This window comes from Rhinolophus ferrumequinum, chromosome 10, assembly GCF_004115265.2.
Source record: "Rhinolophus ferrumequinum isolate MPI-CBG mRhiFer1 chromosome 10, mRhiFer1_v1.p, whole genome shotgun sequence".
Classification (NCBI taxonomy): Eukaryota; Metazoa; Chordata; class Mammalia; order Chiroptera; family Rhinolophidae; genus Rhinolophus; species Rhinolophus ferrumequinum.
In genome coordinates, this window is record NC_046293.1 from 82,716,394 (window position 1) to 82,736,339 (window position 19,946).

Here is a 19,946-nt window from a genome sequence, read left to right on the forward strand (position 1 = left end):
TTTTTAAGGAACAAATATTAAAGATAAACGAGGTATATGTAGAAAATTTGCTGACTTTTTTTTTTTAGGGCTTAATGAATATGATGCTTTCCTTCCCATCACGAACTAAGAAAATAATTTAATAAACACTTATGAGCTTATTAATTTCCTTATAGTACTCTTAGCATTACCTAAGTTTTGTTTTGATGAGTCAGATCATGTTACAACTCAAACATTAATTAAAAAAAAAAAATCTTACGTGAAGGTTCTTTAGGTTCTTAAAGTCTCCATCATTGATTTTGGCTATTTTGTTGTTTTGCAGGTCCAGCAGCGTAGTGTCAGGGGGAAGATCTTTTGGCACTTTGTCCAGACCTAGCATGAGAGTAAAAACAATGTGCAGTCAGGAAAAAGGGACACATGACTGAGACAGAATCACAAAAGATGTGTTTACAAAGAAATCTATTGCAATGATGTTTTTACGAGTACCATATTTTTCTTCTAGGAATTACATCACTTGTAGTTTAAAATATCTGGTTTATCTTTTCCAACAAAGTCAGAGAATTTTTAAAGTAATAAACCCAGTATTCTCTCTATGTAATTACCCTTCTGCATCCAAAGGACATTTATAATTTGTACAGGTGTGACTCAGATCATCAGTACACAGTATGTTTTACTTTGTTGTTCTTGTTTTAGAAACTTATTCCTTTGATAAGTGTTAAGTGAGAGTGACTTGTAAATCTGCACCTTTCCACATAAATATCCTGTCGGTTGAGAAGAACTTTAGCCAAATCATCATTCGAGGTCATTTTGGTAAATCTCACACTGTCACAGATCTACATTTAAAGTTAAAATTACATGAACACGCAACCAAGTTTTTGTGTCAACAATTTGAAAATGTATCACTTTTGAGAGAACAGTTCTTTCCATTTTAATTGGAATGGCAAAATATCGATTTTAGTTGATATTTCATGACCAATAGATATGTGCTAATCAGACTAATATAAACTGAATTCGTAGTATGACTTAAGTTTATTATGTAAAGCATTATTTTTGGACCTTAAATTTGGTTGAAGTAATTGAGTTATTGTTTTTAGTTTATAAATGTAAACACATGGAATAACCAAGTGATCTATGGTATTACAAAGCATTTTAGTGATCATTCAACTAGATGTATAAGGATGAACTGTTTTTATTCAAGAGGTATGACATTTTGAATAACTCATCATTAAGAATGTTAATGAAGAAATATATTAAGTGATATAGCCATTTGCCTTTCTCTCTTCCATTGGCTTTGTTTCACATTGAGGTAGGATGGTAAGCAAAAAATTGATATTCAACGAACTGAAATTCATATGATTATTTATGTATTTTGCAATTGCATAACATAAATCAGAAATGTTTTTCAACCTCTCCATCATATCTAGAACATGAAGTACTAAAGATCAGTCTTTCATTCATTTAATAAAGCTTTATTGAATACCTCCTAGACACCACCAATTTATTAGGTCTTGGGGATATGGTAGAAACAAGACAGAAATTACCCAAGAGAGAAATTGCCCACATCTTCATGGAAAATATAATTCAATCTGCAGTTTTCAATTAAAAAGAAAATTGGAACAGGGTCTATAACCAGTGCTATGTGGGGAAGATATCTCTCCAATTTTGAATCTTATGTAAGAACATATTGTTAAATTGTCATGGTAGCCATATTCTATCTTCATGTCTTCCTTGAAAATTACCGAAAAATGTATCTGAAATCACCTACCTTCTAACGTTTTCCAAATAAATTTTTGTTCACATTATCAATGCTCTGTTGATAGTGGAAAAAAATGTCTAGTTCCCAATTCAGTGATCAACTATCATTACAATTGAATATCAAAATGCAGGTGATCCTAAAAATGCATAACTATATCCCAAGAACTCACTATAGAAACAGTTCACAGAGAAATAAAAGTGAAGTGTTTTCAGTGACAAACAGCATACCACCAAAACAGCTGCCTTGTAGAAGGATATTCAACTACACTATTTTGTTGTGATTAATGCCATTTTCAGAAATGTCAGTTTGTTAACTTAATGCAATTAGGAGTCCTAGATTTCTGCCAATCTTTGATAATCAGTGTTTACCAACCAAGAAAAGGCACATTTCCTTTCATGTGGAAAAGCTCCCACCTACATTTCATCATTATTTCATGGGCTTCTTTGTCACAGTCTTAATTAATTTCCACTTATGCTTACTTTTATACATTGTTGAACATAAAGTCTAGTGGTTCTCTTAATATTTTTCAATGCCAAAGTGCAGTTGAATTTCAGATGTGAAGAGAAAAAAAAAAGATACACCTGGATGGCTGACAATTTTGATTATGTTGTCATCCTAGAATTGTAAAATATAACATAAGGAACTGCTTAGAGTGAATTATACACTTTTTTCCTGAAGATTTAGCATTTAAAAAAAAACTTTGGGCTTATAATTTTTGCAGTTTAGTTTCTAGAAAGCCATTTTAATGAACAAAACCATACCCCTACAATCTTCTCTGAATTACTAGTAAATTCATATCCACTTGGCGGTATTCACATATTAGTATTTTATTATTAACACTTTATGTAGCTTTACAGTTTATAAAAAATTAAAAATTAAATGTTACCTTATTTACCTCTCAGCAATCCAGGGAGATAATTAAGGTGGTATTATCATTTCATTTTTCCAAATGGTTTTTAGAAAAGTTTTAATGATATGAACAAACTCACGCAGCTAGGAGTGACAAAATGCAGACTAGAAGACAATTCTCCTGGCTTCCAACAGGATTTTTTTTTTTTTCTGTCTTAACTATGTATATTCCCAAAAAGAATTGTTCTGACAGCAGACCCAATAACATATTGTACATTTAAGGGCTAGACAGAGCAGTGAGGTGTTAACTAATTTGCTCAACAACTATAGGAAGAGTATAAAGGGGAAATGATCCCAGATATGCTTTCTAAGAAGGTCACAAAAGGAAGGACCATTAAGTATCAGCTAGTCTATGGTTCCCAAAGGCTGACCAGGTAGACTCTGTGATGAGGTTCTTATCATTCTATACCAAAATCAGAAAAAAATGAGGGCAATCTGGTTAATATTAATATGAATTATAACATACACAATACACACGTACACACACAATGCCTCCATTTTAAATAAATCTTATTTTAAAAATGATTCTGATAGCAGATGGCAGGCTGTTGTTATTTCGTTGGATTTGGTTTTGACCTTAATAAGAAATTAACTTGTTCAACATTCAAATAACTTTACTTGTCCCAGAAATCAGGGAACTTCTAAGTTAGTCCAATACTCTCTTTTCACACGTAAAGAAACAGAAACCCAATGAAATTACATGGGTTATCCAAGGTGCCTCATAGCTGAACTAGACCAAGACCAAGATGGCATCAGTCCTCACTCTAGAACTACCTGATGTGCCAATTATGCATATATATACTGTGCATGTTTTTAAAAGATGCTAACCTACAGTGTGTCTTGAACATACTGTGCTTATTCCTAGCTACTCATTTTTGATCCTATAATTTATGTCTTATGGAAGACTCCACTCACTCATTTGCTTCCACTTCCATTCTAACGATCCTTTAAAACACACTCATTATTCCCTGTACCCTATATTCATCCTAACCACCCCTGATAACGACGATCCCCACCCTCCAAACTCCTTATGCAGAAGCTTCTGATGTATTGTCCTAAATTTTAGATTTACTTCTTGTAAGTTCTGGGTAAACAGGGGCAAATGACTATTTTTCTTCAGAGCTTTGATCATACTGCTTTACACACAGGAGATAGTTTTTGATTGATTAGTTTTAAAACCATAGTCTGCTCTGCTGTCCCATGGTGAATAGTTCACGTCATGTCTTCAAGATCTTTTCTCTGTTTGGTTACAATCATCTCTTCACATCCTGCTTTCCTGAGGGTTCTTATTTTTCCTCAGAAGTATTAGGATATAATTGGCTATCATAATCATAATTTTCTTTCTGCTTCTTGGTTGTCCAGAAACATTTTAGAAATGAATGCTACTATCAAACATATCATCCCCATTATCTGCACCTGAAAATTATATTCACTTTCTTATGTGTCTTTGATACATCCATGAGGAAACTTCGTCACTTATATATCTAAAGAAAACTATCTTTTATGTCCCACATGGTGACGGATCCAATGGTAACAGTTTCTTTGTATGATATATATTTCTCACAGGGAGGGATTGATTATAAAGCTTTGGAGGGAGATCCTCAATTATCGATCACTATTGTCAAAAACAAGCAAGCAAATAATGCATCCTGAATCTAATTAAGCCTCTAGGTGTAACTCCCAATTTACAAGAAACAGAGAGAGGCCAAAGGAACATGTTAAAGTCTACTAAAAAATGTATTTGACAAAATCCTGTTTCTTCAACAAATAAATTGCATGGAAAAATGAAGAAATGCTGTTAAAACTCTAGTTTAAGAGAGACATAAGAGCTACTTAAATAATTACACTGCACATACTTCACACAAATAAAATGTAAAATAAAACATTTATAGTATGTATGAGATGCTTGAAAATGTGTACATTGAATGAGTATGAGATGACATTAAGAAATTATTTTTAATTTCAGGTGTGATCTGGATATTATGATTGTTGTATTTATGAGTTTTAATCTTTCAAAGACATATACTGATACATTGTTGGATAAAATGATGTCTGGAATTTGCTTCCAAATATTATGGAAAGCGGAAAGTGGGTGGGATATATAGGAAAATACTGGCATGAGTTGGTATCTGTTGAAGTTTGGTGATGGGTACACAACTGTCTCTTATGTTGTAGATTTTGTGTTTTTAAAATTGTTTCCATAACATCTTTTTATACGATTGTTACTTGAAATTTAATTTTGGTTCACTTCTGGATCCTTAATATCATTGAGCAACATGCTTAAGTTCTCTATGGCTCAGTTTTTCTGCACCTTTCACAGCATTTTTGTGAGAATTCAAGAAGTTATTTTACAAAAGCACCTACTACTACTACAGTGCACAGCAGAGCCCCAATTATTTGTATCTATAATCATTATCAATAAGGATAAGAGGGTAAAACTTCAATTATCTTGCTTATTATTAGTCTCTAAGTCTGTAACAAGTGATTGTTTTTTGTTTTTTCTGTTTCTGCACAATATAATAATAATGCATATTATCCTGGAAGCTGAAATCTCTTTTGCAGGTGTATCACACACAGATTTTTCAACTAAAGCTCTTTATCTTGGGTGTTTTTTGTTGTTGTTGTTTTTTGCTTGTTTGTTTTTTGTTTTTTTGTTTTCTTTGGGGTTTTTTTTGTTAATCACTTGTGGTCTTGTTGTATTCATCATTGTTCCTAGGAAGGGCCTTTGGAGAGCTTATCTACCAAGCTCCATTTTTGGATGGTAACCCCTCCGTTTAGTAACACATGTTCCCAACAAATAATTAGATCCCCTAAAAGTTGTACATGGTTAATTTAACCCTATCTTAATAGTAGCAAATCTGACACTCTTTTGCAAATCTGTAAATATCAGTCTTTATTTATATTAGACTAATATTTTGTTTAAGAAATGTATATAAATCCAAGTGAGTGTGTTGATAATTTCATTTTTCAAACATAATATTAATCATATCTCTCACCTCAAATGCTCTGATTCAGTACAAACTTGTCTCAATCCCATCAAAAAATAGAGTCAAAATCCCCTCCTCTTGAATCTGGCATGACCTCATAATGTCTCTATGAAATAATGAAATGTGGGGGAAGTGACACAGCTTCATTTTTGAAGGTAGATCAGAAAAGATTGTATACCTGTAACCTAATTCTACTGGGATGCTTGCTCTGGGAGCAGCCAGAGGCCATGTAAGAAAGCAGTCTGTCTAGGCTGAGATCACCATACGGGAGAGGCCACCTGAGGCACTCCAAGTGACAGAGCAGTAGAGCTCTCAGGTGACATCAGCACCAACTGTCAGTCATGAGAATGAGCTGTCTTTCTGGGGTGTCTAGCTTAGGCTAGCTTCCCCATGGCTATGGCCACAGCTCCACCTGACAGCAAATGAATGAGAGACCTCAAGTGAGAACAGCCTTTCTGAGCCCTTCTCAGATTTCCTATACCTCAAATCATGAGCAAAATAAAATTATGTTTTTAAGTTGACAAGTGTTGAGGTCATATTTATTCAGCAATGGTAATAGGAACAGAGTGGTTTCCTAAATTTAATTATTTTTCAATGAGCATACTTTAATATCATCCTCAATTTTCCATGAAAACACAGTTATTTCTAAGGCTAGTCTGAATTATTTATTCATTCCCCCAAATTCTGTAAATGGAACTTTATCTTCTTAAAAATAGGGTGATGTATTAAAGTAAGTAAAACTCTACTTAAGAGGTTAGCAAAAAATTATTTCGGAAATAAAAGATAATACAACTTGTACTTTTCCCCCCAGTTGTCCCAGTGATGAATAGCATTGTTCTGCTAACCAGTGTCAACAATCTGGTAAACATCATTTGGACAAAGCCCAGCTGTCCTAAAACATCATGCTTTTTCTTTTTTTTCTTTTTTTCTTTCCCCGCAGGGGTCCAAACTCCAAGATATATTCTTGTTGATTTGCAATAATATATTTTTATAATTCTGTCTTCAATTCAATAGTTAGGATAATGCTGATATACTTCAGTTTGGAGCACATGACCAAAACAATCTGTAGAAGTCCCAGCCACCTCAAAATAAAATTCTTTCTGATTTGTTTCCCTTTTCTCTCTTAAAAAAAAGACAATTTGATTGTAATGATGATTGGATCAGGTTTGAGAAATAGAAGATTCCCCGTTTAATTAAATCACCTTTACAAGTAAACTCAAGACTCAAGGAAGGTTTAAGCTTCCTGGTTCTACGGTCATCCTCAAAGAGAATAAGAAAGGGTGAACCACAGCTCCATGAAACCTAATTCCCAGTCGGACATATTCCCTCCTGTGTCCAGGTTGATATAGTCAAGAATATTGTAGAATTATGCACTCATCCATGCACTAAGCCATGCATATATTCTTTTGTCAAGAGTTTCTTTGCTTTTGAGAACCTGCAGCGTGTAAGGCATTTTGTTGAGTAGAGCGTCTACAAAGATAAATTATCATAAGTTGATATTTGAATAGGTAATTAAAAGATATTGAATGATTATCATATATCATTGATTGTTATAGAATAATCAAGGCAAATGTAGATTATAGTGAAAACAGAAGTAGACAAGCTCAGAAGTTGCCTCAAAGCAATCTGCAATCTAAATTAAGAGTTAATTGAATCTTGAGTATTATAGTGTAGCTGTTACAGGGCTTCCTTGTTTTATTAAGACTAGATTGCAAACTGGTTTAATTCTTCTTTATCCCTATTTTTGAAGAAATTATAATCTTCTTACTACTCTTTTGAAGAAGAAAAGTTAAAATTAAAGAGTCTCCTGCATTTCCTCTTTTACCCAGGGAATTCAGATTCCGGCTAACCTATTCCATCCAGTCCTCTGGAGCCAGGGATGATCTTACAAAGGAGAATACATCCCAGCTGAAGTCTAACCAAATGCCTTGATCCCACACAGCTGCCTCTTTTTCCCTCCTGGGACTGGGAAGGAAACCAGGGATGTGTCAGTTCTCAGGTCAAAAAGACAGAAGCTTCTTTTGGCCTTCTCCGACTCCTCTCTTCCCCCTGCCCACCTTTAACCCTTTGAGTCAAGAGCCTTGGTTATCTGGGTCAGTCCTGAGCATTAGTCTTGCTTCTTCTGAGGATCTGTGATACTCCATTCCTACCCAATATTAACTTAGGCAACCCACTGGGCATGCTTTGTGCACAGTGTTTTTCTTATACCACGTCTTAAAAATGTCTTTATGGTGCACCTAACTCCTAATGAGGGCTGCCCCACATCCCTGCTACTACAGAGCCTGGCACAAATGATGAAAACTACTGAGTGACCAGCATTCTCTCTACCCTTTTACAAAACAGCCCTAATTTATTCTTCTGGGTTAACTTCATGGAAGAAGGCTGAAAGTTCATTAGCTCATATACAAGGTTTGCTTCTAGAAAACCAGTTTCCCCAGACAAGAGACAAGCTGTACCACAGTCTGTCCCAATTGGTGACCACTAACATTTTTACCAGTCGAAGCAAAATGATTGAAAAGAATAAAACTAACTATGCAATTTAAAGGATTGTATATTTTTCCTGAGTTTTTTTTAAATTGAAATATCCTTCGCCGTATGAGGTACATTTTAGGAACCAGTAGTCATTTGTACTGCATGACAAAATATAATGTTCCATCTTCTGGTATCATCTCCACAGGGCTAAGTAACTGGATGCAAATCATTTATGATTATAAAATAGCTGAGTGCTTCATCATTCTCTACTCCAAACCCATTTTTTTCCCCAAATGAATGATGTTTGGAGAACACTGAATTGCTTAATAATTGTACAATTTTCTAAGTCTTGTCTATTTACATGTGTAGGCGACGTGGCCATCTTTAGGGTGGCGTGGGGGCAGGGAGAAGATGCTATTTTGTATCTAACTAGACCAGATATATACTTATTAGAGATTTTCAATTTCAAAGAAAAACAAAAGAACTTAGCAGAAATAGCTTCTTGGTGTTAGCCAACTTTGTCTGAAATAATAAACTGAATGTGACAGTAAATATGGTAAATATTTCTAAAAACATTTAAAAAATATATGAGGATATATTCCCATTTATGAAATGAGGAAACAGATTTTGAAAGTTACAGGTATTAACTAGGAAAGCACGACTTAAAGTCAGAGGTGTTGAACTGCATAACTTATTTCCATTATTAAACAATTGTAAAAGGTATTTTCAATTCTTTTGAAACTTGTTTATAAGAAATGTATCAATAATTATTACTTTAATTTGGATGAATAATCATAAAACAATGTTTATGCTTATTTCATCCCTCAGGGCTTACCTGCCTTTTAGTAATAAGACGCAAGCCAGTATCAAATAATGCTATTTGGTGACAATTGATCCAAAGGTGAGTGGTTGATCCGAAAAGCACACGAGTAAGAATAACTGTCTTCCCTCAAGATACAAAGTACGTAAAACAGAGCATCCAGTCACAGGATTAGTATGGGGGCATTTTTAAAAGATCTGACAAGAATGAGTTGCATTGTGAGTTTATTATTTTAAGGTATCCCACAGATTTCTGAATTTGCTATTCCTACATTTATTTTTATATTGTTACTTTTTATAAATGCTATAATTAGGAGTGAATTGTTTTATGTCTTGAGAGGATAAAGAAAGTTGATGTGGGCCTCATAAAATTCTGGTTCAAATCATAAGCTAAATGGCAACAATTTTAGCCAAACCAATTTGGCCAGTACCTATGGAGAATTCATTACTTCCTTGGATAGATTAAGATGTGTGTTTACTTTCTCAATCCCTCATGCTCTATAAAAACATAATGTAATAAATACTATTCTGCTAAGTTAGAACTAGGAACTAAAACAGTCAATGTACCTTCCTGAAGGTCTCAAGTTTTCCCATGGAATCATTACTGAGTTCTAATTTCACGGTTTTTACCTCTTAGCTTTGAAAGAACTATTTAGAAATTTGATGTTGTTTAACTTTGTCAGAAATCTTAGTGGCAAAAAGTCAACTATTTTAATAAAAAAATGTTTGTTTATATTAAGCATTGTTTAGATAATACGGTGACAAAGGATTTGGTCCTTTCATACTGGGGCTCCTCCCTGCTAATTAAAAGCTCTGGCAAGGATAATCCTTAAGAAAACATTAGCCTTTCATACAGATAAGTATTCACATTTCTTATCCCAACGTGCACTGCATTTTTTCTTTATTATAATAACACAAGCTTCATGTTCAGATCACTAGAGAACGTAAAGCTAAATATAAAATAAACGGCATTGCCTTTACTATGAATGAGGTTGTCCAGTTCTTTTTCCTTGTGTTTTTTCTCTAATTTTCTTTCATCTTTGCTCCATATAATCATCATCTAGAAAAAAAATGTTTTGAGCCTCTACTATGAGTCAGGTACCTCACACATATAAAAGATCTCTAAGACTGATTGTGATTTTTCTGCAGATAAAGATGTCAAGGCTCTGAAAAGCTTGCCAAAATCATAAAGTAAGCAGGAGTAAGTAGCTAAAATGTGACCAGAGTATTTTCTTTATGGGCAAGTATTTCTTTATTGCTCTTCCTTTTAAGAAATGCACTTTCTGTTTTAGAAGTATCTTTCCAAAATTTTTGATAGTATATTTAAATATGTATCTATGAATTGATAAAAACTAAAAGTAACTTGGATGAGCCGATTGCTCATTGGAACTCAGTTATCTTACTTAAACATGGTTCTCCAAAACAAATCATCACTACAATGTTAGCTACTTCCTTTTTATATATGAGTCGGTAAGCCTACGTGTAATAAAAGAATGATGTACACTCTGGGCTCCTAGAAATAAGACCTCATAGAAAACATTCTCATCTAAAATCAACACAAAATAAACAAACACACAAAAAGTAAGAACAAGAACGACAAAACTATGAGACACCCAGATCAATGAACTTGATGTTTCTTAACACTACACTTTTCTGTTTAGTTTTGAGCAATAGGCTTAGGCTTCTTTGATAGACAACTGGAAAATTGTCCAATGCTTTTTATCAGAGTCAAGCTTTATGGACCATTTATCATGCAAGCAAAGTAAAACCATATTCATGGAAAAATAAAACTTCAGTGAAGTGACTGGACAAGTCTTCTTTCCTTAAAAACATCAACCCTTCATTGTGGTTAATATGTGGTGGGAGTAATCATGAAATCTTGTTCAGAGGCAAAGTGAGATTTAACTTGTATCACATTTCATGGAAACTCAGCCATTTAAGTACCTTCAGAAAAAGTTTACCACTAGTATATCCATCAAATGGTGATTCCTTTGTTAAGATATTTTCAACCTCATTGTTTTTCTGCCTAAACCAATAATTCAGGTAATCTTTAGATGCTTATAAAAATTTTATTGAATTTGATGGCATTCTAATCTCTCCCATAGCAAATACACCATTCAAAAAAAGAATAACCACCACCAGTACAATATCACTCACAAAATCAGGGACCATATCAATCTTTGCCCCCAGGGCCTAGAACAGATCTGACCCATTGTAGTCTCTCAATATATTTGCTGAATAAATGAATGAATGAATGAATGAATCCATGGGAATTATCCTATTGTCTTTTTATAGCCTTTCCATACACTTATTTGGGTTTCAAATGTCTATTCAATATGTCAGTATTGACGAAGCTATCTCAAAGTGTGTGTTTTTCAGATGTTATTATTTAACAAGTTTTATGTTTTCCCGAGTCCCTGTATATAGCTTATTCCAACTGTACAAGTTAGTGGCAATTTTTCCCTGCAAAATCCTATTAGAAAGCATGTTTTGAAAAAATATAGGGCTTCTGAAAAAAGTGCCCCACTGTGCTATGGGGTTTCTTCCACAAGGAAATGCACTATGGCAGAATCATTCTGAGGATTTTTTTTTCTTTTTTCTTTCCAATAAGAAAATGTACCAAAAGAAAAGAGGAACATGAATCAGCTGACATGTAAACTAAATTCATTCCCTTCTGTCCCATCTTCTGGGACTTCAAACCTTTTGAAGATTTATCTTCTGAATATATTGCTCTTGGAAATTCCAGGCCAAATGTTTCTTGAAAAATGATAAGTCAAACTGTATTTACAGTATTAGGCTAAATATATATGCTCTATGATTATATTTAATATTTATCCCATGCTTTAGTTATAAAGATTTACTCTGAAACTTTCTAAAGAATATAAACAACTCGATTACAAAATACCAACAGTAAAAGCAAGACTAAACCCTAGAGATTAAGGAAGTATTTTGGTACTGGAAAGATAATTTTTTGTTCTCAAAGTTTACTTGTTTCACTTCTGATAACTCTGCATACTTTATAATTTAGTAATGTTCAAACTCTTATCTGGGCTAAGCCAAAAGTAGAGAGATTGCCCAGGTTTTCTTAATATCTAAGATTTCATGAAAACAAATCATCAAATTAAAATAAACCATCACTCTGGAATCGCAGCACATAAGACATTGTCTTGTCCACAATTTTATTTTATAGAATGGGGACCATGAGACCCAAAAAGACTTTTTTTTTTTTTTAAGGGACTTATCCCAGATTGCAAACTGATGGAGCCGTGACTTTAAAAAGAAAGAAAAATGTCTCCTAACCTCGAAGCTACTTCTTTTTATTCTCCTTTGCTTCCTTTACTTCACATTAGGTGGCACTGTCCCTCACATTTGGAATTGCAGAGATTAACCTGGAAATGCTGAACTCTCAGGGAAGCCATTGCCAGGAATGAAACAAACAAGGTAGGTAAAAAGAGCCTGCACCCCACTCACCCAAATCAGAACACTGGACAACTCGAAGATGGCATTGACAGCGGAAGGGACACACTGGTCCCATAGGCTGTACTTCGTCGGTTAAAATAGGAAACTGCTCTTCCGGGCTTATCCCAGAAGCCTCATCGTCTAGCAAAAACTCAAATAAGCCTCTCTGTTGAAACGGTCCAGCCCAGGACACTTGAGCAAGCAGGAGGAAGATGATCGTTCCTTTCATGACTTATTTCATGTATTGTCACAACCAAGGAACCTAGGAAACAAACAAAAGGTTTAGAAGAATAGCATTGTTCAGTTTGTAACACCCCACAGTAGAGTGAGCATAGAGAAAAGTATGTAAAAAAATATTTTATTTATTGTTAGGAAGCAGAACAATAGAAATGTAACTAAAAGGCAATATGGTACATTGTCGACTAATCTGCATGATTACTTATGAAGAAAAATTTGAAAATTATTTAAATCTGCTTGTTTTGAATTTTGGGTCTGAATTAAGATAACATTCTGTATATTCACATTATTTGCAAAATTGTTATGGATAAATCTTGTTGAAATTTTCAATGCTTACTCAACACAAGCCATGCCACAGTCAAATGAAGTTTTTTGTCCATACACATGAGAGATATCCAATTCCTGCTTCAGAAATATGTGTGAAGCTAACCTCATCTGTCCACCCTACTGCATTTATCTTGGCCCAGGCCCTTATCATGGTAAGAGTTTCCAACTGGTCTCTGACTTGAATATTCTCTCTATGCCAGGCCACCCTCCAGTCTGCTGCCCAAGTCATCTTCTAAAAATTAAGCTTAATTGTATTTATCCTTTACTGCAGGATAAATTTATCCTTTATTTATCCTTGGTTGACTTCCCAAGACTTGCCAATTAGGTCCACATCTCCTACAGTGCATGTAAGCCCATTCATAATTTGGTACCAGCTGATACTCTAGCCACAATTCTCTCCAGTTTCTCTCCACTCCCAGCTCCCACCTCAACCCAACACTCAAAGCTAATTACCATTTAAAATACCAACCTTGTGAGAGTGTTGCAAGGATTAAATGAGATAAGGCGCTTCCTCTGTGTACTCCCTGGGTTATCCAGGCAGGATGCTGCTTTCTCCCTCTGCTGGACTCCCAAAGCCCGTTGCTCTTACCTCTTTTAAAGAACTTATCACATTATATTGTAATTCGTGTTGCGTGCTTGGTCTGCCCACCCCCACACCTCTAGAAGATGTACTCCTTCAGGGCGTGTCTTATTATTCTTTGTTTTGTACCCGGGCCTTGCACAATATTTTGCACATAAATGACTCAAGTGACCATCAATTTATTAGCACAAGTTATTCAATATGTTCTCAGCAACCAGTCTGATTTTTTAAACACAAAATTATTGTTTTCCAATATCAAATTTCTAGCATAAGAAAGATGTTGAATTGAAAACCTCAACTTGGTAAAAAAAAGGATTCATTTTTTAAAATAATTCTATTGGCTAGTTTCTCAAACTGATCATTTTTAATAAACCAATGAACACGTATGGAAAATCCTAACTGATTTTTATATGACATGTATTATTTGGTTTTATGTATAGGACTATTATGTAAAACAACAACAACAAAAATGGTTTCCATAAGTCCATGCAATATCCATTCATTCAATAAGCACTTACAGATACATACATCTGTTGTTGAGCTGGTTGTTTAGTTTGCTGAAGTGAACTAAATAAAACAGACTAACTAAAGCTTAATACATCTCAACAACCAAATGTAGTTGATCATGTAGAAAGCAAGCTATTTTTGAGTTGATATATTTTAAAACTCCATTCACACTGTTGTAAGTACTCCCAAAACATATTGTAGATATTATCTTTAGTCTTATCATCTTCACTTTGAATTGTACACCTATAAGAACCCAAATTAAAACTGCACATTCATAACTAGAATTAAAGAACTGTTTGGAGTCATTATCTAACTGCACGTATGTGGGGAAAAAAAAAAATCTGTATGCCCTAACCCTAAGGTTTCGTCTGGAAATTTTTGCCTAGATCCACTAGAGAGGAAACAAATATTTTTCAATTTCTTATACTTTTGTTCTTAGTTTATATTTCCTACTGAAGTATGTCAAAGGCAGTACATATACTCTATGATCTTGTGGCTTTCCATTTGAAAATACTATGAAAATTATTGTTCACACTGCCCCTTTAAGTTCAGTATCAGCTTTTCCCTAGGAGCCTATACCCATTCAGTTACTACATGACTTTTTCACCCAGACCCTATTGTTTTGGCTGTGTTCCCTTGAATTGGATTTAAGGGAGGGGTTTTCTGTCTGTTTCACATTAAAATGCAAAGTTTACGGTTTACCACAAGTTTGCTAGCCTTGCATATTTAATGTCTCACAATTTTAGAAGAACAAAAACACGAAGCAAAGTAATTGCAGATTTAATAAATTGCAGCTAGAATTAATACAGATGTCACTTTTTGATCTTTCCTCCAGAGCAGAAAGTGCCTGGTTGTTTCACTAACCCACAAAAGAAAATGTTGAGCATTAGCTCAAGGGAGTATTATCGTTTGTATTTGTTTATTCTTGTTAAAATGGTGCAAATTCTCTACACAAAATTCTCTTTGGTTGAAGCTGAATGCAAACAGGCAACTTATAGCTGCCATTAGTTCTATGCACGTGTGTGTTGTGTGTGTGTGTGTGTGTGTGTGTGTGTGTGTGCATTTTAACTCTGAGTATCCTGGGGAATAATAGCATGTCCAGGAACTTGATACAAATTCCTCCACGAAATAACTTCTTTTAAATTAGTGTCCTGATGCTTGAAGACTCAGCATCTTCGATGTGGGCAGTAGATACTAATGATTTCTTTAATCATTTCCTTCCTTCCTTAAGAAATCAGGAGAAAAAAAAACAAACAGAAAACAGCAGTTGCCCATGTAGAAACCAGGGACACTATTATTGAGACTTTTAAAATTTCATTAAACCGTTTTAAGCACTCTCAAAACGTATGACTCTTTTACTAAATGCTATTTGCTAAGAATAATGTGAGTAGTTCACTAAAGCTCCATGTCATTGTTTATGTGTTTTAACAAAAATAACAATCTCTGTTTCCTTAAATTACTCAGCCCATTAAATTAACTATATCACTCAGATCAACATTACATGATGTCATTTATGTCTTTGGAGTGACTTTCAAAGTCAAAATTTAACCCTCAGGAGCCAAGTGAAGCTATAAATGCAGAGCAAAATTAAAATCCCCCAGCACTAAGCAAATTAAAAACCTCAATAATAATAGAAATAATTGTAAAAGAAACAATAAAAACAGATTTATCCATAAATAAAGGCACTATAAGAGGCATTTGGTTCTTTTTCTGGTCAAAACAGTAATTGGAAGAAAAAAACCACAGGTATTTGCATCACCAGGAGGCCACTTAACCAGTGGTCATCATTTTACCCTGTCTTGAAATTAGAAAGAAAAATAACCTATACTTTCATTTCATAATGAATGTATCTTATAATCAAATTTTATTTGCATTGAAAATCCTGGTAGGGTCTCTTCTTTACATTTAAGGAATTATGGAGCTGTCAGATTATTTTAATTAGGTCTTTAATAATCAGCATAAATGTTTTCAGTATTTATTTTCACCTCTCTGGTGACAATTTCTGTTATTTTCTAGGTTGTAGAAATGTACATCAGACTTTGACAACTAATGACCAGAGTTCACGTCTCTGAGATTTTAAAAATTCTTAAAATATACAAGAATTCAGGAGAGAAATATATCCTTAAATATATAATCCAACTACAAACAGCATACTAGTCTAGAATACTTTTCTATAATAAATACTTTCTAAGAGCTAAACATTTCATTAGTACGAATACAAAATACATCAATATAGATAGTCCTGGTGTTTTGGTTACAGATTTTTTAATAAATAACCTTTTCTTGCAAGAACAGAAAGAAAGAACTAAAACAATGCATTTAACCATTTTCCAAAATATTTAACTTCTGTTGTCAAGCAATACTTTTTTGTAAATGCTGCATACATATTATTAAAAGTTTAGCACGATTATTATTTTTTTTCTTTTCTTTTTTCTCATCAAATAATTCCTTTTTCTCAACGTGATCAACGCTTTATTAGTCTGTAGCAGAGTTCAGGACAATTATTGAAAACCATACCTTTTAATCCGGGAATTGCCACAGGAGCCCTCAAAGCTGAGATGTAATTACACTAAATATTCCGCTCAAGCAAAAGAGTTTGCAGGTGTGGAAAGGAGGAGGGTGTAGGTGCTGCCCTACGCCTGTCACTAGGTTAAAAACCTCCTGCTTCTACTCCATAGCACAGTTACAAAATAAGGTTTCCCTCAATGAACGCTACCCGGCTGACACCCACATTAGATCATATGGTAATGATATGTCTCTTGTATTGTAGCCAGAAACTTTATCGGCCTTTTTTTCTCCCCAATTGCTTTACTTCTTTTACATCTGCTTAGGATTCTAAACTGCTTATGTAGACTAGCTGTAGCAAGTTGACTTGAAATTTGTTTTATTGTGTCGATTCATTTCCCTAAAACATTGTTAACTAAAGGCTTTGCTTCCCCACCCCCAACCCCACTCCATTACCCAGCCGTTCTAGTCTTGTTTATAAGGAACATTTATTATACTTCCGAAAGGATAGTTTTTCTTGCTTTCGGGATGTGTAAGTCTTGCAAATGGAATGAAATGAATCTTGTAGTTATTTTAAATGTGGTCTGTGAAAATAAATGAGTAGTCTTATGTGAAAATACTCATTTGGATTCTTACTTGCCTTGGGCTGTTGGTACAAATTCAAGTACTATGCTGTGTAGCTTTTCTATATATTTTGAATGCATTTCTAAAGTGTCCTGGATGAAAGCCATGGTGTTATATGAACAGTATGTCATTTATTACTTTCATTACTCATAGTTTAAAATGTTTCTTGTTGTCTACCAGCTTTTGGTTTTTTGTTTTGTTTTGTTTTTTAATACAGCACAGATACTAGAAGTTGGTCACAATTTTCATTTAGCCTGTATATGGAAACTTTTGTTTTTCATAGATTTCACTTTCATATAATCCAGAAATAAAATTTGAAGGCGTAATAGAGTCTATGGCTTATTCCAAATCTCAGTACATAGAAAAAAGAAACTACAATATAAGAAAGTTATTTATTTAGCTACTGGAAGGCTTTTTTTTTCTTTTTCTTTTTTTTTTTTTTTTTTTTTTTTTTTTTGGTTTTTATAATTCCCTTGCTGGATGCTTTTGGTTTTTCTGTCTGTGTCTGTCTGTTTTGACTTGTATCTTTATGCTCTGGCCTGTAGGCTGTTACCAGGTGGAAACTTGAAATCAGTATCTGTGAAACATGAGAAGATACCCCTCCATCCTCCACCCTCCCTCCTGCCCTCCTCAAGCCAGCTAAGTATACAATTCTACAGTAAATATGCTTTTGCCGTGATGAAACTTGAAGGAATTAAATTATTGAATGAGTAACACAGGGGGGAAGTGTGTTATCAAATCATATTTTGCTTTATTTTCCAAGCCCCGACTCCCTAATTTAAATACCTTATCCCACTCCTCTTTTCCTTGACATTTAAGAACCACAAAGCCAGTAATTCTGATGGTTTAGAAAAAGACAGGTATTATTTTCCCTGGACATTGGTGCAAATGAACCCCTTCAGTGGACTAATTCATTTCTTCCTCTGATATCCACTTGTATGGTATTTATCTCTTTCTTTATACATGTAGTCACTTGTTCATATTGTAGTTATTTATGTACAGGTGTTATCCCAAGGGAGGGCACACACCATCCTCATACTTGTAGAGCCCCGGTCGCCAGCACAATCGTGGCACATAGTAAATCCTTAAGAAAAACTGATGACTATTTTGCCCAGTCCTGGTTTGCTCCTCATCAAAACCCAATCCTACTAAAGTATATCTGATGAATAACAGCAATAAATGTTGAAAGAGGGAAGGAGAGAGAAAGGAAAGAAGGAAGAGAGAAAGGGAGGGAGGAAAGGTGGGAGGGAGGGAGAGAGGGAGGAAGGAAAGAGAGAAATAAGGGTATTCAAGAAAAAGTAGAAGTAGGACAGGAGAGAAGACATGATATGTAGATCATCTTAATTTATAAAGCAGAGCCATTATGGTTAAGGTTCACATCTGGGTCCTTCCCTCTGATAGTAAGCTGTGTCAACTTAGACAACTTACTTCACCTTTCTGAGCTCAGTTTCCATATCTGGAAAATAGACAAAAATTATCGCCTAATTTGTAACGTTGGAGTGAAGATGAAAGGAGGCAACATACATAACAGCATGTTAACTCAGAGCACGGCACCGGTAAAAGGAGCGCTTTTTAAATGAGCAAGGGAAATCATATTTACTACCTGCATTTTACAGATGAGAAAGCTGAACTCGAATGATCTGCCCACGAGCACAGAGCTGGTAAGAAGTACAACAGAAACTAATACCCGAGTCTACTATCACCTAATTTAATTTTCCATTACTATACGACATTTTAAGAAAGATCAAACTCTTAAGACATAGAAACTTAACTATCAAAATTCTTGGGCAACATGTCTTTGCAGACTATTTTAAAAATTGTGACCCAGTTATAAGTCTTTGTAACTTTTATATTTGTGCAGGAACGGACATTTCCATTTTTTAAATTTTAGTGAGAACCTCATCTCCAAAGCCCCAAGGATTTTACCAAACATCATTTTATTTAAAATGTGTACCTTTAATCGGATGTTAAGTTACATATGTTGTCACACCCTCTTATAGATAGAAGAAACTGGGTCACAACAGTCATACGCAGTTAAGTCACGAAGAAACCATGGGGCTGTCATCAGAATCCAGGTCTCTTGCAATCTAATGGAAAATGGAACAATTTTGAGGCTAGCAGCCGTGCTTGTATGGAGACTGCTGAAACTTATCCTAGCTTGGAATGTGTGGGGGTCGGGTTCACAGAAACCTTGGCTGCTATATAGATATTTGAAATATTCAAATTCAGAGCACATACCACATCTGCTGTTCAAACCACTTAAACTGTGATTTCTACTGACAACCCACTCGTTAACAGGGTAACTATATTCTCTATGCTGTCAAAGTTCATTTCAAGGCTAGCCTCTCTTGTTCACTGACATCGACTACAAGTGATTTAAATTGTACCTGCATATTAAGGATGTGAAGAATGCCAGAGCCTAGAAGGGTCTCCTGATACCCTTTTATTTTCTAAGAGGTCTAAAAGCAAGTGATTATCTTCACAAACCCAGTGTGACCAGATTATTCTTAGACTGATTCTTCAAAATCAGGTCAGGGGCTGCAGTGGGTTGTCTGACTCTTTCTTTTGCCACCCTAGACAGATTTTTCTCCTTTAGCCAAGAAAGAAGGCTGGGGTACAGTTTGGGTCAGCCTTGAATGGATGATGGCTTGAAAGACAATGAGGTAGTAGAAAACTGTTACCTTGGCCATTATTACCTGTCTTCTCCACAGGACTCCACTCCCCGGACCCATCACTACTGTGTTCAGTGTCCTTATGTCTTGTGTAAGTAACTTAACTTCTCTAT

At 34.7% G+C, this 19,946-nt stretch overlaps 1 protein-coding gene across 2 annotated transcripts in view; it reads right to left on the reverse strand.

The window, feature by feature from the left end:
* The window catches only part of DCN (decorin), a 39,064-nt gene extending 22,361 nt beyond the window's left edge, over nt 1-16,703 (reverse strand). Inside the window, exons 1-3 of one of the 2 annotated variants that reach the window (XM_033116546.1) lie at nt 13,415-13,587; nt 12,394-12,643; nt 239-351 (exon numbers count right to left, since the gene is read on the reverse strand). In XM_033116546.1, the coding sequence (XP_032972437.1) occupies nt 239-351; nt 12,394-12,610 (330 nt within the window). In that variant the 5' untranslated portion in view covers nt 12,611-12,643; nt 13,415-13,587. Of the gene's footprint in view, nt 1-238; nt 352-12,393; nt 12,644-13,414; nt 13,588-16,549 lie in introns of those variants that run through there. The other variant, XM_033116545.1, reaches the window with a different exon arrangement.
* Nucleotides 16,704-19,946: the final 3,243 nt, after the last annotated feature.